This window comes from Pithys albifrons, chromosome 9 (assembly GCF_047495875.1).
Source record: "Pithys albifrons albifrons isolate INPA30051 chromosome 9, PitAlb_v1, whole genome shotgun sequence".
Lineage (NCBI taxonomy): Eukaryota > Metazoa > Chordata > Aves > Passeriformes > Thamnophilidae > Pithys > Pithys albifrons.
In genome coordinates, this window is record NC_092466.1 from 24,282,121 (window position 1) to 24,307,669 (window position 25,549).

Sequence of the window (25,549 nt, forward strand, 5' to 3'; positions counted from 1 at the left end):
CTGGGTTTTCTTGGAAATAATACCATTATTGTGTAGCTTTTTGGCTCAGCAGGCAACACAATCAACAGCGTTCACTTTATCTGCCTATCTAGAATCTTAAGTGGATTCGAAAGCTATGGTAAACCTACAAATTAGTTTCCTTTTCTTGCCAAACAGTGCTAATGGCAAAATTTTTACTCACTTGTAGGGGACATATTAATTTATCCTAATCTTGTTTCTTTAACACCAGTGCCAGGACCAACCCACAGACTCTCTGTACTGGTCTTACCGCAAACTCTACCAGACTTTGTGTTACTGAGACTGTTACACTGTATAAGTAACTGCCTGCAGCAATTCTCAATACAGGACAGTTTCTCATTCAGAAATTTCTTAACAAAATATATTTTACTACAATTTATCTCTTTAAAGGATAAAAACTCTTGTGCTTTAGAGCAGGGCTTAAAACTGGGAACAATCCTCCATGAGGTGATGCATGAGTTGCAACCATGTAGATAGCTAGGATATTCAGAGTTTATAAAGAGATACTGAAATAAGACTTCTGGTAAAATTTCCAAGAAATCCTATTAGAATAATTTTACTTGACATAGTCTTGAGAGAAAAAATGCTAACAAAGTTATGGCATTTGTATATATGCAACCAGAAAAATAGCTCAAAGCTCAAAATAGTTAAAGCAAAGTCATTCACCACTTGGACAACATACTGCAATACACAAGGCATAAAAAGAGAACCAGATGCATATCTTCTAACTACATTGTAGTCTTTATAGTGAAGGCACTTTTGTCCTTAATGACTTGTAATGTAAAGTAGATGTGCTTCCTGATCAAAACTCTAAACACTTCTCACAGATGTATCTGAATAACTTTGTAGTTTTTCTTTGACATTTGGATAGGGAAAGGAAAACAGTTCCTGTCCCAAGACATAGGCTTGCCTGCTATGAATGACTAAAGGGGACAAGGAAATGAAGAACAAAAAAACCCACAATCTTCCTCAACTGGTGACATCACACTGATAAACCAAGCTTTGGAATCCCTACAGCTCACTCAAAGAATTAATGGCTATGCAGAATTGTTCTATGTTCTCTGTTTTCTCCCTCCCAGCTCTGATCTTTCAAAAGAGATTTTGGGGCCTATTTCAGACTGCTATTGTCCTATGGGATAGATTCTAGAGTTAATTTCAAAACATTTGTACCAGGACTTTTCATCAGGCTAGTCCTTCTAAAAAGGCACTACAAAAAGTACAACTGTTTACAGTAATATTTCGGTAGTTTCAGTATTAGATGGAATGTCTGCCTTATTGAGAATGAAGGATTAAAAACAAAACTAAAGACAATAGTGGCAGTATAGAATAGAATTTCAGCTACTACAGTTCATCTTCTGTATTGTATCCTGTATATTTATTCACTAACAACTGTATGGTGCTTTAATGCCACCATTATTAAAGCTAACCACTTAGCACCAGTCATAGATTCAGACACAGGCCTGTTCCTCCACTGAAACATATATAAATATTTATATATTTTTTAATTAATGACAATTTATATTTTATGAATTAAATAAAAAAGATGCCACCAAACTGCACTACTAAGGTCTTGCATGCTATTGCAAGAGGATGCTTTATAAAGAGCACACATAGCAAAATAATGAATTACATTTTTTGTATCAAAAATAAATTAAAACAGAAATATAAAAATTTGCACTCAAATTTGGGGTCGACTTTTTAAAAAAGCATCAGCCCAGTAAAACTCACAGAACTACAATGTACGACACAAGACGGGGATGATACCACAGACACCACAGACATGGAACAGCATGTGTTGGTGTTAAAACTTACAGGCACGTAAACTGGTGGAGCAATCATTAACAGAGACAGAAGAAAGTGGGAAGGCTCTCTCAAGGGTGTCCATGTTACTATGTACACTGCCTGACATGCAAGAGCAGTCACGCTCAGAGCGTCCGCAATCAAAACAACATGCCAGTTTCATTCTCTTGTAGATGGACATCTTGGCTATAACCATGTGTTGGATGGGAGGAGAGGAAGAGCAGCAGGTTAATGGCAAGGTTATATATATAACAAGGCAGCTGGAAGGTAATTTAAGGGATTTAATACAGGCCTTAGTTAATGTTAACAGTCTTGACCCAGGAAAAAAAAAATGCAACGAGATTATTGATAACACTTTGGCAGTCCATTAAAATTAGGGCAAAAGATAAATTGATCTTTATTTCTGTTCAGTCTTATAAGGTGACCGCAGTCATGGGGAAGAATTACTGTTTAGTCAAGTGTTTGGATCAAAATAGAACATGGTTAAAGCACAGAATCCTAAGGTTATGCTTTTCCCTTGGCACAATTAATACTATTGGGTTAAAATGAAAACAAAAGCTGCTAATCCATTAGATATTTTTGACTCATCCTGTTTCCTGTAAAAATCCAAGGGTTTTTAATATATAAATATATATGTGTATGCATACTCACACAAAACCACACATACACATGTATTCTTACATACACACACCCATACACACAAATACATTATACACATACACACATATATATACATATCAATATATTTATTCTTAAACATATGATAATATTTTCTCTGTATTAAACTGTGCCAAGGAACTCTATTATGGTAATAAATTAAACATTACTCAAGAGTTACAAGATACTCATAAAATTTTCTGAAAATTTATTTTCCTTGCATTATATCTTCAGGAATTCAAATTAACTCTTGACAGAATACCAAAATTTGCCCATATAAGAGACACAACTAATAATGGCAAATATGCTTGACATTAAGATCAGTTCACAAATAAGGCATCACCAAAAGCACACAGAGCATTGGTCCACTGAAACACGCCGAATCAATCATTAGCATGTTTTCTGCTCTGGATTCAAAAGTCAAACAAGAACCAAATAACTGAATGTAGAATTAGGCATTACTTCCAAAATGAGTGCCAGGTTTAGACCATTTTTATCCTTCAGTCATCTGAATGTCCTTGCTATGTATTTCTAAAAATATACAGCATCCTATTTTTTAAATGCATGTATAATTACTTTTGTTAAATATCCTAATCACAGTTATGTTTAAGTATAAAGAAATCCAAAAGCCACTTAGATTGTTCCACATGTTGCACTGAACCAACACTTTTGGTAATGGTTTAGATTGAACTGACTCAATTATACTAAAAACAAGAAGACATTGACAGGCAAAAACAAAACCTTACAAGCAAATGCAAAAAGAAGGTAATGTTTCTCTGGCCTGTACCTTCAGTTAAGGATGTTTTTTTGCATTATGGTAATTACATTAAATTTAAAATAATTTATCTTTTTTATCTTTTTTTTTCCGGTTTCTTAATCCCACAGTCACCAGGAAAGAGGGATTGAAAACACTCAAATGGGTCAAGTCCTGTTCTAAGGCCTTGATGACTTGCCATACAGTATACTTGTCAAGCAAGGGTAACATTATGATTGTGGAAAACAGGCACTGCGGGAAATGAATGAGTGATCTCTTCAGCAGCGACTCCATTCCTCTAAAACTTTGCTCACATGACTAATGCCATGTTCTTTTAGCATCCTAGTAGAGTTATCTGACAGCTGTTAAAAAAGTCATCATGCAGCATCAGGCTTGTTCATTGCATGGTACATCATTTCTCAGAGATTGGCTTTTAATATGAAGATTTCCACTGCAGCTTTTGATGCATACACATTCAAACTACACAGAAAATTCAAAACAGCATTTGTTTCCTTATGGTTTCCCTCTGTCTAACTCTTCCCAACACATTCTTTAAAGTTGAAAAGTCGGACAGCAAAAGAAAAGTGAAATAAGTTACCAAAAGTGTGGAAGTTTTTCCAGTATGCCTATTTTACTTTATAAGGAAATTAAAGAAAAATAAAGGGCATTGATGAAACACTAACAGTAGGTGATGTAAATGGCAGGCCCATTTTGCTTTAGTTATAGCTGTTTTGAAGGACTTTTTCTAATCAAATGCTGTAGCAAAACAGACTGAAATTCTCAACTGCTATGTCATTGGTTAGTAACAGTCCCTGGTTTTCATTTACTTGTAGCTATATCTTGTCAACAGTCAAAAATAGGATAGCACACATTTATGAAAATTAAAAAAGAAATCATCCTTAAGGGCAAAGAAGGCTTGGAAGGAAATTTTTGTAACATTTTCATCAGACTTAAACCAATAAAGTGGAAAATTTAAGGCCTTCTGTTCAAGAGGGGAAAGACACCATGGAGTTTCTCAAAAGTAATGCCCTTCAGGGACTGTTTTTAACTATTATTGTCAGTTGTTCTGGAGATCATGCATCATTTGAATACTTCACATGCAGGAAACAGCCTTGGACCTGGAAATATAAGTAGCAGAAAGGACTTGCTATAAGGGTTTCAACCAGTATATAAGCAACTGCATATCAGAGCAATAACTTTTGGAAAGAAAGCATGCTGTTACTCTTCATTCCCTTTTATACAGTCAGTTACATTCATACCAAACACAATACTTATTTTAAATAAAACAAAACACATACTACTAATAGGTATGACTAGTGACAAGATCAAAGACAAGACAGAAATGATTTTAAATGGTTCCGCCACACACATACCATTTTCTATAAAACTTCCATAGACATTAACAAAACATGGGAATCATCAGAGAGGCAGGGAGACCTTAAGAACAGCCTTTGGGTGAGTGTTAAATTCGTCTGACACCTGTAGAACCTGCACAAGAATCAGCTGATTTCTATTCCTAGAAGTGTTATGGATGTTGAATAGAATTGTTATTACTTACTAGTGAACATCTAAATTGGGACATACAAGAAACTACTTCCCTATTTTCAATAGTATAATAAATGGAAAAAAATAAGAACAGGTCCTTCTACTTAATATGATAATAATCACACAGCATTTGTAAAACTAATTAGTAAAAATATCAGGGGAAGTTTTCATGGGCATGAAGATAATACTGTTTAAATAATTTACTAACAAAACAAGGCATATATGAACTATTTAATTACTTATTAAGAGCAAAAGGACAGCAAAATTTCTTTCAATTGTTTATAAATATTTTTTTTGTCAATTTTTCTCAGGAGGCAGTAGCCTTCCATTCCAAGAAAGAAAGAATGTGCCCTTGATGCCTAAGCTTCAAGCAGCACCCTGCTTTCTCATCTCAAAAACTCAAAAAGTCGAGTTAAAATGTCTAGATAGTCTGGATCTGAGGTGTTACTTAGAGTTCACAAACAGTATTGGGAAATAATTCCAGCTGCAAAAATAAGCAGAGGAAACTGCAGATTATTCTCTACCTAATATGTCAAGGAACAGCTGAACAGCTCCTTTTTTTTTTCTTTTCAAGGAAGCAGAACAAAGTATCCCTTCATCTTTGCTGACTTTTTTTTTTTAAACCATAGTCTACCCCATCCTCCTGATCCTCCTGTCACTATGAGAGCTTTCCCTGACCTCAGCAGTAACAAGAGTGGATCTCCGAGGACATCTAGTGGATCTCTCTGAGGTAGCAGCTGGTTAAGAGGAACTGGAAGGTTTCTTGACCAGCAAATGGTATAAAAAGGTCCCACTACAGTTCAGAATTGAAATTCACAGTGTCATTTCAATTCATCAAGTTCTCATGATCCACACTATGAGTAAAATATCAGCAGCATTAAAGGATGACCAGACTGGTCTGATCACCTCTCAGCAATGCTGGTTAACATCATGAGATTGAAATAGAGACAGGACTTCTCCCAGCACAGTGTCACTTTCCTGAAAAATACAGCAGCATGTCTTAAACTGTTTGTGAGAACTGTTTTTTCACTTAACACAAAGCTATCTCTTCATTACTTAATTTTTACAAGGCAACTTCAAGACTAGCAAATGAGCTTCTTTACTGTCTTGCAATTTTTGCAATCAAAAGCAACTGGTTATTTCTTTGCTTCAGTTCACAAGCTGCTGCTGTTTGTGAAAACTGTAAAAACAGCAGGAGATCTGAGTGGACGCTTTAGCCTATTTTAGTCACTATAAGAATGACTCATGGATTTTGATGTAACAGCACATTTATAGACCAATTCATTTTAATTTTCAAATCTGATCATGACCTTTCTTTCATTACTTTAAAGAAGACTCTCAGCCAGTGTACTCTCAAAGCTAACCATAGTTTTGAACAAACTGAAGCTATTGTTGAAATGGGGGGGGGGGAAAGAATCAAAGCCAGATGGCTTTTCTTTTTTAATTATTTGTAGCATAAAGAGCCCCTTTATTTGTTTATTTATTACTATTTAATTTCTCTAGTTCAGAAAGGCCTCAAGATATAAATATGTTTTAAATAAATACATTGCTTCAAATAAATCCAAAGTACTTCAAGTATTTTGCCTCAAAGTCAATAGCAGTCATCATTTTATCCACAGAAATTATCTTTTTTCTGGTTTAGTATTGATTCTTACCATGCTGACCTGCTTCACAATCTGCTGTCATTCTAAAGGCTAAAAACAGATCTTTGGAGAAAATTCTGTTCTCTGTTTGAACTCTTTCTTCCACAACTGGATCTCAATCCTTTAGAACAGTTTGCAGGCACCACAATAAGACAAGCAGAAAATAATGGTAATTATAATGCAGGCCATGACAATTTGAAAACAGCCAGCACTTTATCATGCAACGCCAGGAGCGTAATTTTTAACTTGATTCTTTGTAAGATGCTGGTGTGTATGGCTAAAAGGGGGAAAAAATATCTCAATCCTGATTAAGACCTGAAATCTTTTAACACAATAAATTCAAAACATCTATGTGGTAAAATGTGGCAGAAGTCTCACAGCCTCACTTAGAATAGCTGCAGTTACACAGTATGGTTACAGCCTCAATCTGGTACAGTAATGCCACACTGCAGATATGAGATACTTGATCCCCCTTGCTGTTTGAAAGAACAAGCCCATATAATCTCAACACTGCCCTATAACCAGTACATTTATTTGCAGTACTTGTATTTCTAAGCAGCAAATTCTTTCCATAACCCAAATGCCAATGTTTATTCAAATCATCACAAGTGTACACACTAAAACGTGTCACGTGTCTGATGAGAGCCTTCATAGATTCTGTACAATTTAAAGTGGTATGACCTAGATTGCCATGAAGTGGTCTATAAAGTTCCTATTCTATATATTATAATAATAATGTAAAATTTTACAGATAAGGTCCTGAAAAGTCAGTGTGGGTCTATTTATGCAGTTATTTTCATAATCAGCAAGCTCAGGAAAATAATCACTGTAGTTTGTTTCTTGTCGAAGATATCTCTGGGCTTATAGGTTAGCCACACATTTAATTCATTGTCTAGCTTTTCCCAATCAACTTTTTTTTCCATCAATTAGAAGAAAGAAGTTAGATTAGGACTGTAAAAGACTTCTGTGTTGCTCTTTATGTCAGCTACGCAATGGAAAGGACCAAAAAATTGAACAGGGGCCTGACAACGAATTGGAGTGTACTTAACCAGGCAAATAGTGCTCTAGTGGCAGTTACCCCGGGCTAACTGATATCTCTAAAAATTCATTAATATCTCTTGAACAATTTCAAGAAAACACTGTTGCCAAGATCTCATTTTCAAACTGGGATAAAAAAATGAGCTTGTGATAAAAAGGGGCAAATAGGCGGAAGAAGGGAAAACTGCTGTATTTTCTTCAATGTCACCCTAATCTCCATTGGTGTAAACAATGAGAAACTTGAGGGTATGACATCACTGCTACATGCAACATAAATAAAAAAAAGAACCAAAATACTGAACAAAAATACTCTCTGCTAGAGAAAGACAGGTTGGACCGCACTATGGGCTACAGGGAACCCATTTTTACTCACAATAGATCACTATCAGTGTGCAGTTAAAATATAGTAGGGGCCGTGTTCCAAGGCAGCAAGAGGAAAAATAAATCAAAAGTTTGTCAATTGTCATAGATTACAAGAAATTCCTTCAAACACATCAATGTACACATGATATGTTCCCTCTGGGGTTCAACCCCCACTGTTCACAGCAAGCACTGTCACTGGAAAAAATATATAGAGAATTAGACCATAGCTGTTGCACAAAATGAAAGAAACAGGAGGAATAGGTCATCCAGTTTAGAGATTTCATCCCAACATGGCTGCGTTTTGTATAAATGTATACATGTATTTGGGCTCTTGCTGCAAAAAACTACAGGAATAGAAAGTGATTGAAAACATTAAAAAAAAATAACAATCTGCGAATCAAATTTCCATACAAGTATCTTTGGACAATATGACACCAGCATTCATATGTTATTCAGGGAACGAGATGGGTAAGAAGAAAAGGATGGCAAAAAAACTGCAAAAGGAAAGTGAGATTACATTGATTATCCCGACCTTGTAGAAATGTACTGATCTGCCATGAATTAATAACATTAGGCCTAACAAGTTTGGACAAATGGCTATGTAGGTCAGACTCACGTTTAGACCCCAACAATGCTACAACCTAATGTTCAAAAAGTATCTAAACTGAAGCATACCCTCAGATGCATTATTAAAGAATGTGGGTTTTAAGTGTCATGGGAATAATTAATGCCACCATAATTAAGTTTTCCATATAAAGATATTCTTTCACATTTAAGTCACCTGAATGTGTCAATATTTTACACACAATCTTTCATTTCATCTTAAACATCTTCCACATTCAGCTGCCTCTAATTACTATATTACTTACTAATTTAAATATATATTTATCATAAAGGACTACACAGACGCATGTGTGACTGTATGTAGTGTCTTTTAAAATCAAATTGACATATTTTCTGTTGACAGACCAGTCGACAGTTTCCTAACTCATTAGGTAAATTTTCTCAATTTATGCTTTGTTTTGGTTAGACTGAATTTTTAAGACCTATGATTTGTGTAGCTTACAGATGAATGACATACTTAAAGTTTTTCAAAAGTGATTAGTGATTTGAAAGCTAAAACACTTTATATGAATAACAGACTCCACTAAAGACTTACCTTAAAAAACAAAACAAAGTGAAAATAAAACGGGTCCCATAAAAGGAATCTCAAGATTGTCAGTAAAATTTGAGAACCAAAAATCACTAATTACTGTTGAAATTTTTCATTTAAAAGTTTTTGCTGAAAGTACTTGCAAAGCAAAGTAACTGTATTGTTTCTAATACTTATGAGCATGCCCCTAAGAGAAAGCTGTTCTCAGGTGTACCAAGGACTGCCTCCTGTCATAGTACCTGTGCCCCTATCTGCGTCTAGGAAATAAAAGAGAGGGCAGATTCGGGGAGAGGGGAGACAATGAGAGGGAAATTTAAGATTTTACTCTCACTGACCTTTATTTTTAAATTTTTCACCTGACCCAGAGTATTCCTTCCTTAGTGTTGTTCAGTGCTTACTGCACCAGCTCTGACAGCTGCCTCCTTCTTCTGCCTCACTAATTCCATCAATTTGTTTATTCATCTGTCCAACACCCTTTCATCTATTGGACTGATGTGTGACCATGCTATTTGTAACATTTCCTACTGCTCCTCACAGAAGTTGTTACTGTTGCCTCTCCATGGCCTTACTGCTGATAATATATCCATTGTGTTGGTTGGGTCTCAGGTTTCCTAGTATTGAGGAGGTTACTTAGATTCTCATTAATATAATAAAGGGCTCTTGCCCTTTATAGTTTGAATTCATGATTCCTTTCTTCTAACAATATGTATAGATCTCACATTAAACTGACAGATCTTTTGGGACTTTTTTTTTTAAGCAGAACATGTTTTAAAAGCATACACTATGTGAAGGAGGAGTAGAGAAGAAAATACAAATAAAAGAGGCTTTTTTGTTTCCTGACAGAACCAGGTAAAATTAAACAGGTAATATATTTCTCTTTAACTGTTGAGTAATTTGGAAAAAAGATTTTGTTTGAGATCTACAGGCACCCCGAGGCATCTGTAACTGGCTTTACCAGAACTTACTCAGCAGACTCATTGGCTTTGGCAGCAGTTCAAAGGTCACATTCTCACATGGATAAACTGTTCTTGAACAATTTTTTTCCAATATGTTAGGCAATGCATACATTCCTTCCACATCAGGCATGCTTTCCAAGTGCTTTGCTCTCCTTCTGGCTACTGGGAAGATAAATACCATTTTCTGTCAGTGTTTCAGCTGCTTTATCTCAATTACACTATTGTTCCACACTTCCTGGTTTGGTTTGTTGTTGGGGTTTTTTTGTGGGTTTTTTTGGAGGAGAGGAGCTTTTTAAAAAAAGGATTCAAGAATTAATCTATTTCAGGCATTCCATAAAGGCAGAGAATGTCCAGTTTAGGCTGTCTTCCATCCTCTAAAATAGTGCAGTGATAACACTGACTCAAACTATAAATAAGAAAATGTTTTTTCCTTTTTAAAAGTAATGGTAAAATAGACAGGATCAAATTCTTCTGATATCTTTCAATTTACCTAATCACTACTTTTGAACTGAGTTCTCTTTCTCATGGCAGAATACCATGAAATGCACATAAATATTCATATATCCATTGCGAAATGGATCTCCAAATAACTTTACTATCAATATTACAAATATGCATGGGTCAAACACATCTTTAGCAAAAATGTGGTTGTGGTAGTTCCTGAAAAAAAGTCCTTTCAAAATATAGATAGGTAAAATAATAATTGCTACATATTTATAAAAATTCAAATGCAAAGTCTGATCTCAATTCCAAAACTCAATTATTTCTTCATGAGAAACTGTCCAAATACTTTAAGAAGTTAATTAATATTAGCATTACAGCTAAAAGGATATATATGAGGCACTAATATTTAAATTCTTCTAGACAACAGTTTCCTCCAGTAAAAATGTTCATTTATTTCAATAATAATTTATTTCAGTAGCTATACAATAGAATAGAATTCCCTAGTTGCTTCTTTTACAGAAACATGTTCAGCAAGACAGATGAAAGTTCTTTACTTTAAAGAAAACTGTTGAAATTACTGGATTTCTGCATGTTATGAATGAGAGCAAAACTTCACTGTTGGCTAATTGTTAACTGAGAAACCTCCACAATTAGATCTAGCTTGACTTAATTATTCAGGTTTTGTTAGCTTTGAACCTTAACTGACTTTTTAGTGAAGACATAGGTGTGAGTGGTGTGAAATGCAATAAAAACATAGACTTCAGAAATGTAAATGGCACTTACTATGTTGCTGTGCATTTATTTCTTAGCTTTTCTGTACCACTGAGTCAAACATGTAGACACACGTACAGGTATTCTTCAGGGCTGAACAGTTCATGAAAAGGAGAGGAAGGGAGTGATAGAAATATTACTTACGCCGTTTGCAGCCACATTTTTTTATCCTTTTGGGATCTGTGATGTCATCATGACAGGCCTTGCAGTAAAAATATGCCCTAGAGAGAGAGAATGGAAAAAACACCACATTTCTTAATCCATATAAATGAAATTAGTCCCACATTTCCTCTTCTTGCAGTGACAAATTAATGAAATGTCAACACTAATTTCCTTTAATCTCTGAAACGGTTTGGATATTTAAAGTAGGAAATATTTGCTACAAGACCATTAATTTCAAACATAAGACTCCAAATTCATGTTTCTTTTAATATATTTTTATTTGAAAAGTAACTGAAAGAAGAGATGATAATTATGACACTGTATCAGTTCATTTGTCTTTCATCTTGGAAAAAAAAAGAGCATCCAATGACTTCTGTCATGGAAAAAATATATATAATGAATTTTCTGTTCTTATCAGCTATTTTTACTAGTTGTATTTTTTTAAGACTGTCTACCACCCTAAACCAGTTTTGCAAGCTAGTCACAACTAAGAGTTCATTTTAGCTACAGTGAAACTGCAATGAGATCACTGTGACAATAAATATCAGACATGCTATTTGCAAAAAAATCCAAACCAACCAAACAACTGACCAAAAAACCCTCCTCAAACTCCCCCCAACAGTCCCCCACAAAGATGAAAACAAACCAGAAAGGGAAAATCCACTCAAAATAAGTTCCTAAAGGAACATCTGAATGAAACAGTCTTGTTTCAGACTATTATGAGAAGAATCTCATGATTGGAGTGTGGCTATCAATGGCTACAGGTTGCTCAGAAGAGACACAAAATGAAGCAGGGGCGGAGGGGTTGCCCTCTGTATCAAGATGTGGATTAAATGTGAAGAGTTGTCTCTGAAGAACAGCCATGAGCAAACAGAAAGTCTGTTGGTAAAAGTCAGAGACTAAGATAACAAAGCGAACTTCAAGGTTAGGATCTACTACAGGTCACCTGATTAAGGAGAGGCAGTTGATGAAGCCTTCCTGCTCCAGCTAGAGAAGGCATGGCACTCACAGGCCCTTGTCTTGCTGGGGGACTTCAATCACCCTGAGATCTGCTGGAAAAGTAGCATGGCAAGCTGTAGGCAATCCAGGAGACTCTTGGAATGCATGGGGGATAACTTCTTAAGCCACATGACAGCCTTACCAGAGGAAATGTGATACTAGATTTGATACTCATCAACATAAGTGAACTAACCAGGGACATCAGAATTGGAAGACATATAGGCTGCAGTGGTCACACATCGGTGGAGTTTGCAATCTTGAGGAATATGGGTAAGGTAAGAAGGAAAGTCAGGCTCTTGAACTTCCAGCAAACTCCCAGCTCTTCAGGAGAGATTGTTAGTGGGATTCCCTGGGAGACTGTCTGCAGGGACAATGGAGTGGAACAGAGCTGGCAGATGTTTAAAGAAGTCTTCCACAGAGTACAAGAGCTAGAAATCCTCAGGAGCAAGAAACTGGGCAAAGAAAGACAAGAGACAGCTTGTCTGAGTAGGGGACTCCTGGTCAAACTAAAGGGCAAAAAGCAAATGCATAGGCAGTGGAAACTAGGACAATTAACCTGGGAAGAGAATAAACAAGTATAATTGTGTGAGTTGATGTAGCTGCCAAGCCACTGTCCATGATATTTGGAAAGTCATGAACACATTGTACTGATCTTTAAAAGGAATGACCCTGGAAACTATCAGTCTCACTTCTGTGCCTGGGAAGACCATGAAACAGACCTCCTAGAAGCTCTGGTAAGGCACACAGTGGGCAGGGAGGTGATTCAAGACAGCCAGCATGGCTTCACCAAGGGAAAATCCTGTCTGACCTACCTGGTGTCTTTCTATGATGGAGTAACTACATCAGTGGATAAGGGAAGGGCTACAGATGTCATTTATTTGGACTTCTGTAAAGCCTTTGACACAGTCAAAAACTCATCCTATTCCCCAGACTGGAGACTGATGGATTCAACAGGTGGACTGTTAGGTGGATTAGGAATTGGTTGGATGGTTGCATCCAGAGAGCAGTAGTCAAGGGCTCAGAGTTCCAGTGGGCATCAGTAATGAGAGGGGTCCTTCTGTACTGGGACCAGTTTAATATCTTCATTAATGACAAAGAGATTGAGTGCACACCTAACAAATTTGCAGATGATATCCTGAGTGGTGCCGTTGACACACCTGGAGGACAGGATACATCCAGAGGCACCTGGACAGGCTTGAGAAGTGGGCCCATGGGAATCTCATGCAGTTTAACAAGACCAAGTCCAAGGTGCTGCACGTGGGCTGGGGAAACCAGGCTGGGGGATGAATGGATCAAGAACAGCCCTGCTGAGACAGACTTAGCAGGGCTGGTGGATAAGAGACTGGACATGACCTGCCAGTGTTCACTTGCAGCACAGAAAGAATCACATCCAGGGCTGCATCCAAAGCAGCGAGGCCAGCAGGTCCAGGGAGACAATTCTGCCCCTCTACTCTGCTCTAGGGAAATGCCACCTGAAGCTCTGGGGTCCACAGGACAGGAAGGACATGGCTCTGTTGGAGCAAGCCTAGAGGAAGGCATAAAGTTTTTCTGAGTGCTGAAGCACCTCTCCTATAAGGAAAGGCTCAGAGAACTGGGATTGTTCAGCCTGGAGAAGAGAAGGCTTCAGGGTGACCTAATTGTGGTCTTCCAGTACCTGCAGGGAACTTACAGGATAGATGGGGCAAGACTATTTACAAGGGCATGTAGCGACAGGACAAGGGAAGAATGGGTTTAAATTGAAAGACAGTAGGTTTAGATTAGACATTAGAAAAAAATTCTTGACTGTGACGGTGGTAAGACACTGCAACAGGCTGCCCAGAGAAGTTATTGATGCCCCATCCCTGGAGGTCTTCAAGGCCAGGCTGGATGGGACTTTGAGCAGCCTGTTCCAGTTGAAAGTGTCCCTGCCCACAGGAGGGGGCTTGGAACTGGATGGTCTTCAAGGCTGCTTCCAACCCAAACTATTCTATGATACTATTTTTTTTTTGTCCTTCATATCTAAATAAAGAAGAACCATTTTGGTTTGAACAGACAAAAGCCAAAATTTCAAACAAGAATATGCAATTAACAAGATGAACCATCTAGATTTCTATTTAATATTTTTGCTCATGAACTTCTACTCTTGTATAAATGGCTCACCATTAGGCAAAGCACAAGGAGAACTAAGGAAAAGAGAAAGGATAAACTTTCTACTTTAAATAGGATTTTTTAAAAATTCCAATTTAATAAATGTGCATCAGACTGCCCATAGGAGAGTTTAATCATGCCTGCCAAGTCAACATGTCACTTAAGGCTGCTATGACACATTTCACGAGGATCACGCAGTGACCTCCGGCTGGACACTTACAGGTTAGCAGGATTCTTGCTGGCATAATAAATTAAACATACTTTCTTAACCTGCTTATTTCCCTGTACTTGTCCACACTCAGGATAGGTCAGCTCTCTGCCTATCTTCTCGAGCTCCTCTCATTGCATATTTCTCAATACAATATGGCAGTAAGAGGCAAAGCTGCCACTTTGCAACCACCCCCAGATTTTGCTGACAGTACTGGATGGCTGGATTGCTACAAAAGTAGGGATGTCCCTGAAACAGAACAATATACAGCACCATACAAAAAGAAAATAAAAAATATTAGTACACAGCCTCTGATTAAACGCATCCTTTGGCAATGCAGCTAGGATGACCGCTGTTATTTTTCCTAGATTAAGCAGAGCGTGGCTGCCATGGGTAGAACAATAATAAAGGAAATGGTCAGAGATATAAATGAAATACCTAATTTAAATATGTAAAAAATTATTTAAGTTATTTTACATCTCTGAATAATGGCCCTGGGAGTTAAGTGGCCCATCAGGAGAAAGATAGCATACAAGATACAAACCAGAGAAGACAAATATAAATTGCAGTGAGACATCACTGAATGTTATTAACGTTTCTAAAATCAATATAGCACAAAATTTCTGATGGAAGAAATGTAGAACACTTAGTTTCTGTAAGAACCTTCCAGGAAGATTACTTATTTAGGTTGTGACATTGCATTAGTATTTCCAAGACGCAAAAAAAGGTTTTGCTGCAGAAAGTTTCTGGTCTTCAAGATATTCACATTCTACCAAAACGAAAACAAACTACCTCCAAGGAAATGAGAATAAAATATTTTTTCAATCTGTGAATCAATGCCAAGACATAAGCAAGGAGGAGAAAACTGCCTCCAAATTTCACAATTACTTCCCAATCCAGCTGTAAGCCCCTTTATTGAACAAGAATCAACTACCACAAAAATTCCCTTACAAAACGTCATGGCATGAACTGCACACAGGTAATTTCTAGAGATCACATTTTTGAAGTTCACTGAAGGGCAAATGTCTTAAAGAGTACTTTCAAACCTATGTCCAAAGTCAAAGCAAACACTTGAAGTGATTACTGTAATAAAATTAACGTTCTATATAACCGGAGTGAATTAAGTGATTTTTGAAGCATGTGGATTTCTGATGCCAGTACTAACACGTAAATGAATAAATAATAATAAAGATGCAACTCATATAGTTAGTGTTATATTTAAACATTCAACTTTTTATGTGAAGCTATTTACCAAGGCATAATTGTTTCTAGGTATAATTGCTTCTAATGGAAAACTCTTGTTCTAAAAATGTAAAAGTGATTCTAGCAGGAAGAGTAATTGAACATCATATATTATATTTCATTGTGGGATATATAAATATGAATAGCTTTAGCTTAAGGGAGCTGATACTTCTTCATTAACACAAGCCTAGAATAATTTAATTTGAATCTCAGGTATATAACATGTTTAATTTTGCTTTATTAAAAAAAAAAAATCTTTTTCCCTCTAGAAAGACCTCAGTTTTAGAACAATTTTTCTGACTAATTCATAGCTCAAAAGAGTAAAGTGAACACCTTTCCTAGTTGGCTTTGTTAGTTGAAACACATTACTAATCATTTGTTTTGCACAGAACAATTAAGAAATGTGGTAAAGAAGGCAGGATGTTTCTAAACAAAGCCAGGCAGAATTGGAAACCTTGTTTCAAGCTTGGTTTTAGATAAAATGTGCTAGATGAATTACGTGAAAAATTGCTCTACACTTATTTTTAACAGTCAACTTCTCCCTGTTAAAAATGCTATGCCATTTTACTTGCAGTCTGAAAACAATTCATAGGAAAGTGCCTTATGAACGAAAGAAAACCAGCATCTCAGTAAAGCACTGTGAAGACAGTTCTGTATATTCATCTGCAGAAAGGCACCAGAGAGGAAATGAACTATATGCTGAAAAGCAAGTGTACCTGAGGCAGTGCAGGATGCACATACTCCAGAGATGGTGCGAGAAATATGAGAGGACAGGAGCAGTGCTGTTCTGTTCTGTATGCTTCACCTAGCCAAAAAATCACTTAGATCTTTCAACAAAAACAGAATTCAAGTTCTTTGATTTCACGGTTTGGATGGTTTTTTCCTTTCTTTAAACATGCATGGCAAACATGCATTGCTTAACTATTATTTCACTAGTATTTAATTGTAAAAAGTCTGAACTCAATCAAGTGTATAATTTGAATATTTTATCATTTTAAGTATAGGATTTAGTTAACATATTAAACACATGGAGAATGTCAAGTAAGAATCTGATTCTTGATGGTATGAATTATAACAAAATACAAATTATGAGAAGGAACTCAGCTGCAAATGTTAATTTTCTTCCTTTCTTGTTTTTTGTAATCTTACAGACATTGAATAATTCTATCTTTAAAAAAAATTATTTTCTCACATTGCTCATTGGTTCCTTCCAAACATATTATAAACTTAAAAAACCAAGAGTACACACATTTGGTTCTAAACATAATACCATAAAACTCCTTTTCATTCATCCCAAATCTAATACAGCCAAGTAAAATGAGCCTGTGACATTGTCTACAGTGGTTGGAATATAGTGCACAGTTGTAGTTTGATTCATTATTATGAGGTCATAGAATTTGTATTTTCATTACAGAAAAATTACAAGAACATAAATATTATTTTGCTAATGCAGTTACTGAATGCATAGAGTTGTTTCTTTGCATCAAGTATTTGCTAAAGACTATGTAAATAAGAACTCCTCCAAACCCGAAACTCAGACAAAACTAATTCCTGTCCCCTCTCATAGCAATTCCTCTGAGACAAATTATAGAGAAATTGATAATAACACTTTACATTTTTAGTAGGATTCAAAAAAACAGCCTCTCTATTTCTTTTCATATCTGCTGCAAAATTATTTAATTTCCTTGATATTTAGGACTGTAGTTAGGAAAATTACATGTACATATCGTTGGCTCACTAGAGTAACAACTCAATTTCCCCTAGGAATCAGATAATAATGCAAATTAGGTGATGCATTCGAACGTAAGGAAAAAACTGACAATAAATAAATCTATGTATTCAAATTTAAAGATATATGAATTACCTTTTTACTTCTTTGGCATCACTTGCAATGAAGAATCCTAAGGTACCTTCTTGAATCTTGACATGGTTTCCAGGATTGATTAATATACTGCTCAGTGAAAAAAGAACAAAACCAACAAAACCATAAGTTTAAATTACTTTTAACTGAATGTTTTAAATTAGCTTTATTTGATTCTGTTATAGGGGACCCACTAGTTAGGAAAGGCTGTAAGGAAATTTTAAGCCATTCTTCTTTGAAATTTCCAATCAAATAACAGTTTAATGCTTTTTACAAAAACTTTAGTCTGAGACAGTCTCATGCCTCTGCCTATAATCACATCATGTAAGTGTTTATATCTGGTCTCTTATGTTTTTGCTTTAAATATAGACTACACAGAAGCCTTTCAGAAACATGAAGTGTGAAGCTGAGCATTGCCATTTCCTTGCTCTGTCATGCAAAGTGGTAAAAAATTGACAGTATGGTCAAAAGGAAAGAACCAGCAACCACCATTTAGTAACAATACAAAATATCCTTTGTGAAGCTAAACCATTCAATGCAAATTTTTGCCAATATCTAGTGAAATAAAAAGTTAATGGGACCCCTATCTGGACATACAATGTTACTGTTTAAAACAATAAATACACACATACACTCAAGGGGAATGGTACAAGACAACCAGTCACGACAGCTGAAAAAAAACATAAAACGAATAGAAAATTTTTAAAACAGTGCTATGCAGCCATGAAAGAACAAAAATAACCCAATCACAATGACAGAATACCCTTAGCTAAATTTGATGAAGGAAATTATAAACTGCTATCAAGAATTGAGGGAATCCATGTCTTTCTATCAAATATCTTCTATATTTTCATAAAAAATTAACTCTAGATTTTAGGCAAGGCACTTTGCAAAGTAACAAGCTAAATATGAATGTACACATATAGGTAAGTGTAAATATATGCTCCAATCTGTTTTATTAATGTGTAATACAACTAAGCTTTTGACTTTCTAAAACTTAATAAAGGTTTTCAAAAGTTCTCTCTTTTTTATCTTTTATTAAAGCTTAGGCTCTCTAACTCAAAATGTAGTAATGGCATGCATGTGCAATTTGGAGTAAATAAAGACTATAAGCAATTTAAACACTTGTAGATTTAGCAAAAATTGATTTAAGGGAAGTCTGTATACATAAAAAAAAATTAAGTCCATTTCTGAACAGACATACATTACCAAACTGTGAAGGCCCAAATTCTTTCATGTTATTGTTAGAAGGGAATATGGGTTTCAGTATGTCTCTTATTCAATATATTATTTATTCTCCATACATTAGGAATAAATTAGTATGACAAAAAAGATATATCTAACATATTACTAATGAGCACATTGTTTTGTATAATTCCACACACTCTCAAGGCCCTATGACAAGAATATGCAGTCCCCAAAATAAAGCGCTCATGAGTTCAGGAGTTAAAGGTTGGTCACACAGTCATAATTCAGCCCCCATTATGTAGACCTTATAATACAATTCTTAGTTTAATACCCCAAACTACTTCCTTCTCACAATCTGGAACTTCATTCAGTAGTGTTTTACTGCCATTACTTCATGCATGGCTTCATGAAATTGTTCTTTAAAATCAGCATCGTATTTTTCTTATCTGTTTTTCCGCAATGGTTATCATTACAGCATGCAAAAGATACACAAATACTTAATTCATTTTACAGGAACAATGAAGATATAGTATTATCCCCTTTTACAAATGACAGATTAAGTCACTATGAGGTACATTAATTAATTTAGAATGCCTACAGATGACCTTTTTCTAAGCATTTGGGATTACATAGCTCCATGTACGCTTTCTAAAGACTTTTGCTATAGGAATGCTCCCCATTTCCGAAAGCCCAGCCCCTGACTTGCAAAATAAGGAACACTGAATCAGAGCTCATCTGCAAAAGGCTTAGTTTACATTTTTATCTCACTCTCACACAGGTATTCTTTGGCAGAGGCTTAAACAGAAATTAAATCTCAACAGAAGCATCTACCCAGATACCTTGCTTTTCCTTTATTCACTATTTCAAGCTGTGCAACAGAAAAGGAGAGGAGAACTACAGAAATTGGGAGATATCACCATGGAAAGCAGGCTCATCTCCACAGCACATTTTAGTACCAGTTGCAAAAATTGAAAAGTGATGGTGGAAATAACACCTACATTATGCATGCAGATAAATGGGATGAAATAAAGTTACACAGCTAAACTAGTATCATCTATTATCTACCATCAACCAATATCTAGCATTTATCATCTAGTGTCATATCTACTATTTATTTTCCTAGTGAATTGGGTTTAATGGTTGCACTTGCAACCAAAACATTTACCTAATACAGTTTTACTAATAATTTTCACAGGTTTTAAAATGGAAGAAAACAGACAAACAAACAAAAGAAACAGCCCCAAAAGTATCTCTTCATATGAAACCAGTCACTTAGGCCACAAACAGATTGGAAAATCCAGATTTCCTGCACTAGCTTTTGTCTCCTGTACCAGCATCACTAAGTGAGGTGAGACACTCTCTGTCCGTACTCACGGACAAAAGCTGAAAATAGCCTATCTTAAGCCTAGATAAGCCTTCTCAAGAGCTAGGGGAGAATCTTTCTGCCACTAAATCTCCAAAGTCTTTCTGTCAAAATTTTTTATCATAACTGCATCTACATTCTTAGGTACAAATAGGTACTGCTTTGTCAGAAAAATACTTTTATCCCCTTACTTGATTCTTTAAGCACGTAAGTATTACAGTTTTTCAGTGAAAACAGATGAACAAATTTCTCTACATTAAACCCAGGTTAGTTTTTCTCCTCAATAAAATTCTTGGAGGTAAACCATACCAAAGAGTAAAAAAATTCTAGTCGAAGTTCAACAACCCAAACTCCACAAACTAGGTAACCGCTAGATGTATAAATGTTCACTCCTCATAACAATGCTTAAAATTTTACAAAATGATAAGCAAACGAAGCAGTCCTTTTAAGATGCATGGAACATAATCTTAAAAGTAACTGGCTTCATTTAGGATGTAAGGTATTGTGAGCAAAATTTTGTATCTCAAGGTTTTCTAAGGCACATTAAATCAATTCAGATGGGTCAGCGTATAGACTTTATTTTTGTCAGATCTTATACTTCATTCACATATACTTATTTTTACAAATACAATGTATTTATAGCCACAAAATATAGATGTGATCACAGTTAATGCAGTTTGACCCAGCAGCAAAATCTTCTGTTGGGAATAAAAATTCATTTGCCCCATCACTGCTATTGGCAAAGAGTTACAGCAAAACTTCATAAAGCTTCGGGTTTATATACACACTGATATATAACCAGAACAAAATCATGAGCAATTTCTACTGAGTCTATAAGGATATATTAAATATATCTCTTATTAATGTAGGAACAAAATTATTTCTTATGACACCTGTAGTGTCATTAGCTAAAGTTATGCTTTGATAAACACTCTAATATTTAGAGCAAGGGAAATGTTTTGAATAAAAATATTAGAATATAGGGAACAAACAGCACTGTAGCAACAGAAAAATCACAAGTGAGCAATTCAGATCTATATAAGATCCTGTAAGACTGAAACCAGCCTGGACAAACCCTATCAGCTAAGAAGCAGCAAGGAGCACAGCTGCTGCTAGGTGGTGGGGAGGAGTTACTCCCCAGGGATTCACACAGTAGGTTCTCACAGGACTCTGCAGGTGTGTGAAAATAGCCAGGGTAAGACAATATAAACACTGGACTTGTGAGATATGGATTATAACCAATTAAAGTTTGTGGCCTGGTGGTGTAAGTTTTAACTTAGCCAATTGTGTGTAGCTTTAGCTCTATATAAACTGTATGTGGTGTGTAATAAATGGCATTCATTCGATCATATTGGTCTGTGTATGATGTCCAGTTCCTCTGCTGTATATTTATTTATCTATTTACAGCACAAAGAGAAACAAGAGTCTTATTTGTATACCAAGAAGAATGCATCCATCAGTTATTTAGAGATGCATGTCTTTGTTTAATATGAAAATATGCATATATATATATATATCCCCTTGGTTGAGATGATAAGTACATGGCAAATTAAATTGGACTTCTAAGAGAGAAAGTTTTAGCAAATGTCTCATTTTTATGTACCTCCAAGGCTGAAAAGTTTTGCAGAAGAATGTAGGAAAAAGGGGAAAAAAGGAGAAAAACATATTGGGTTCAATGGCAATATCTACAGACAATTCATATGCAATCTCTGCCATGCATCAGAAAAAATATTATTGAAAATGACATCCTTATTTTTCCAAATACATTTTTATCATAAAATACAATTTAATTTTTTAATCTTCTAAATCAGCCACATACTTTAAAACCTTCTAAAATCTCGAACAAATTTTATAATTTTAAACATTTCTAGTTTAGGTTACTTCAGAAAGTAATCGAGTAATAGCAAGCTCAAAAAACCTTTAGTCATAATTTCTCTAAGGATTCCAGTTCTGGAAATACATTCCTCAGGACAAAACTTTTCCTGGTAGAGATCACATGATTGCTTGATCCTTCACACATGAACATTTAGAACACATGGCAATTACAGCCATGTAAACTAAATATGATTTAATAACTTTAATAGGAATTTAATGTTCTTCACCAGTATGATCTTAGGAGAAGCCAGTTCCATTACTTTTTGATATACTACAATTTGGAAGCCATTAGTGGAATAGAATATGCAGTTTGGGAACCTCCGTTTTACACTTATCTGCAAAAGTTAGTTCACTTACTAAAGAAGATTCAGTTTGTAACTACATGCAAGGTGACGCACATAAGCGCAATGAAAATGTCAAACATTAAAAATGTGGAAGTCACACTTAAATTCAGCTCACAGAATTAATCATAGAACAGTTTCTTTCAGAAGGGATCTGCAAAAATATCTAGTTCCAACTCTCATGTTCCAGTCAGGGTTATTTTTCAGTAAAACAGATTGCTCAAAGCCCTATCCAACCTGACAGAGAACAACTAAAGCTCAGGAAAGAATCAGGAATAGTATCTATACAGTTGAAAATGAGATCCTAGACTGACAGAAGTATAAGCAGATGAAACACAAGTTGGAATCAGTACACATTTGAGATGCACAGTTTGAAAAAAAATGAAAAATTCAAATGAGATCTTGAAAACTCTAGACAAATGTTTATGTTTTTCTTTACATAGATTGTTGAATGAAAAGTTAAGATAGAACATGATGACTTCTTCATATGTCACTGGAGAACAGAGATCTGTTCATAAGTCACTGTGTGTTAATTGTGATCAATGTACTCACTTATGGGATTATACCTTTCTGATGTTTTAAGTACACTTTACCTTCAATAAAATACGGATACATGTGAATATCTATTGATCGTTTCTTATCTACCTGAAACTAACACAGAACACAAGTATTGCTCAATACCTTTTTGGCAGTGCATGGATGGTTGACACTGCAATACAACAATATTCTGACCTAGCTAAAACACACTTACTACACATTTGTTTTTAGTGCTCCTCTAAAATACTGTAAGAAAGATAAGCTCCTGACTAATAATTGAAGATCTTTCATGTTTTCCTGAATAGATGGAGAATGTGATAGTTGGAGACTGACATTTTGGGATAGGACTAATTCCCTCTGCCTATTTATTTTTCCCTCATTTCTGCTTTTAGGTGACTTTTATTTGTCTCCTGCTTTCAAATATCACACATATTGGACTCAAATTACATTTCCCGGGCTGAAACATGATTAGAAAGTTTCAGGGCTGATATCTTTTTGTATTAATGGAATATTTAAAGCATTACTTCAAATAAATTTTCAGCATACAAAAATTTCAGTAGTAGTTCCCTATTAAGGATTTTCCTGGTCAGTGCCTCAGTTATGTACTATTCCTGTTTGTTCTTGTTTTCAAGATTACATTTTAGACAGCACTAAAGGTGGAATTCCTCTCATCTGTGTTAGAATGGAAGATCTATTCAAGAACTGTATATCTCCCCCTGAATCATGGAGTAGGTCTGGATAATTAAAAGGTGATAATTAAAAGGTGAGAAGAATCCCACTATCAGTAACCAATAGAACAATTCACCCCTCCATCAAGGAAACTTGTCTGACTTAGTAACACTACTTTTTTTGGTTTGTTTTTTTTTGTGTTAGGGGGTGGTTTTATTTGTTTTCAGCTTTATGGCTACCCATGTGACTGTCATCCTCCTTTTCTAAAGAAAAAGAAAATGTTAATTGTTGAATTAAATGAAACACAAACAGCAAAATTTTGACTAAACAAATGACAAAAGCTGTAACAACTCCCTTTTAAACCTTGTGGTAGATGTACTGTACCATTCCCCATGCAACTCAAACAGTAGCAATATCATCAGGAAGATATACTATTGTATAAATGTTACGAATATATTATCTAAAACAAGACTATGTGATACTACTGTCTAGAGCTAACACACTTTTAAACAAAATCAGCTATTATTCTTGATTGTTTCATGCTATGCCCAGACAAAAAGCACTACTATTAGCATAGCGTACCAGGTAATTCATCCAACTATAGAATTAGCTGGGGATAATATTTTTTGTTTCAGGGTATGTTTTGAAGTGAAGTGTGAGAGTAGGTGCTCAAATCCCTCAGTGGGAGTTGTGCACATAACCAGCTTCACACTGATTGTAACTCATAAGTATTGCTTTTTTCTTCTGGGCTCTATCATTGACATTAATTCAGATCCATATTGCCCTACACAGCAAAATCCAGTAAGACACTCAAAAGAATACAAGGTAAAAGACACAGTGCACATTACATGCTACAGTGTGTTAAAGCTTAATTGCTACAAGCATATAAAAGGTTGCTCCCAGGAGTTAAATTTTTTACAATAGCACCTAAGTCATGGTCTACAGGATGTGCATGAGGTGTTTTACTGGGGCATAGTCCAAACTAGTTCAACAGTGATGGCGAATTCAATACACTTGGAAACAATTAAATTATTCGTTCTGGTTCCAGAAGTGATTGATTATCTGTATCAGTACAATGAAGCAGAACAATGTACTTTATTCTGGGAGCAAGCAACTTGACTTGGTACAACACTTCTCCATATTGCTCATCATGCCAGCTTTAACATGCCTTCACCACAAGATAATATATACTTAAAAGCAAGAAGCAAAGTAGAGGTGCAACAGCTGCAGATCCTTGAAGATGCTAAGTGTTGCAGTAACTTCTCTGCATTTGGATCATATCAATAATGCCAAACTGACAGGAAGCCACCTCTCTTATCACACATCTACTCATAAACCATAGAAGAATAAGACTAAAACTTAAATACATATAACACATACAGCGTACACAACAGAACAGACATAGAAAGTAAAGTTTGGAGAGAATGATGAAGAAGGAAACTGAAATGTCTCGACAACAAGAACAGGTCTCCAAAGACAGTTAGAGAGAATGCTATAAGCAATTAGAAAAATAAAAGCTGCAAGAGAAGCTGGAAGCTGGAAGAGAGACAAGAAGAGACGAGGATATGGAAGAGTATGCCCTATTTCCTTCATCCAAACCATGACAGAATGTAGACTAGAGAGGGACTCAGCATGGTATACCAAAAGAAAATGCAAAACACGCCATCTCAAAAAGAAAAAAAAATCAACCCAAAGCTGAGAAACAAATACATTCAGTAACACCTTAATAAATGAGCTTAATAAATGTCATTAAAATGAATGTGACATATAACACAAACTATCCATGACACTTTCACTGGAACAGTACAACAGCTTTAATGAGTACTGTATTATGA

The 25,549-nt window shown here is 35.5% G+C and overlaps 1 protein-coding gene across 33 annotated transcripts in view; it reads right to left on the reverse strand.

Annotated features, from left to right (window-relative positions):
* KCNMA1 (potassium calcium-activated channel subfamily M alpha 1) overlaps window positions 1–25,549 on the reverse strand; it is a 430,172-nt gene that overhangs the window by 90,050 nt on the left and 314,573 nt on the right. For 19 of the 33 annotated variants that reach the window (XM_071563747.1, XM_071563746.1, XM_071563768.1 and 16 more), the window contains 4 exons: window positions 17,745–17,831; window positions 11,287–11,363; window positions 9,937–10,089; window positions 1,831–2,004 (listed from right to left, as the gene is read on the reverse strand). In XM_071563747.1, the coding sequence (XP_071419848.1) occupies window positions 1,831–2,004; window positions 9,937–10,089; window positions 11,287–11,363; window positions 17,745–17,831 (491 nt within the window). The remainder of the gene's footprint in view (window positions 1–1,830; window positions 2,005–9,936; window positions 10,090–11,286; window positions 11,364–17,744; window positions 17,832–25,549) is intronic. The other 14 variants (XM_071563758.1, XM_071563757.1, XM_071563755.1 and 11 more) reach the window with 1 other exon arrangement.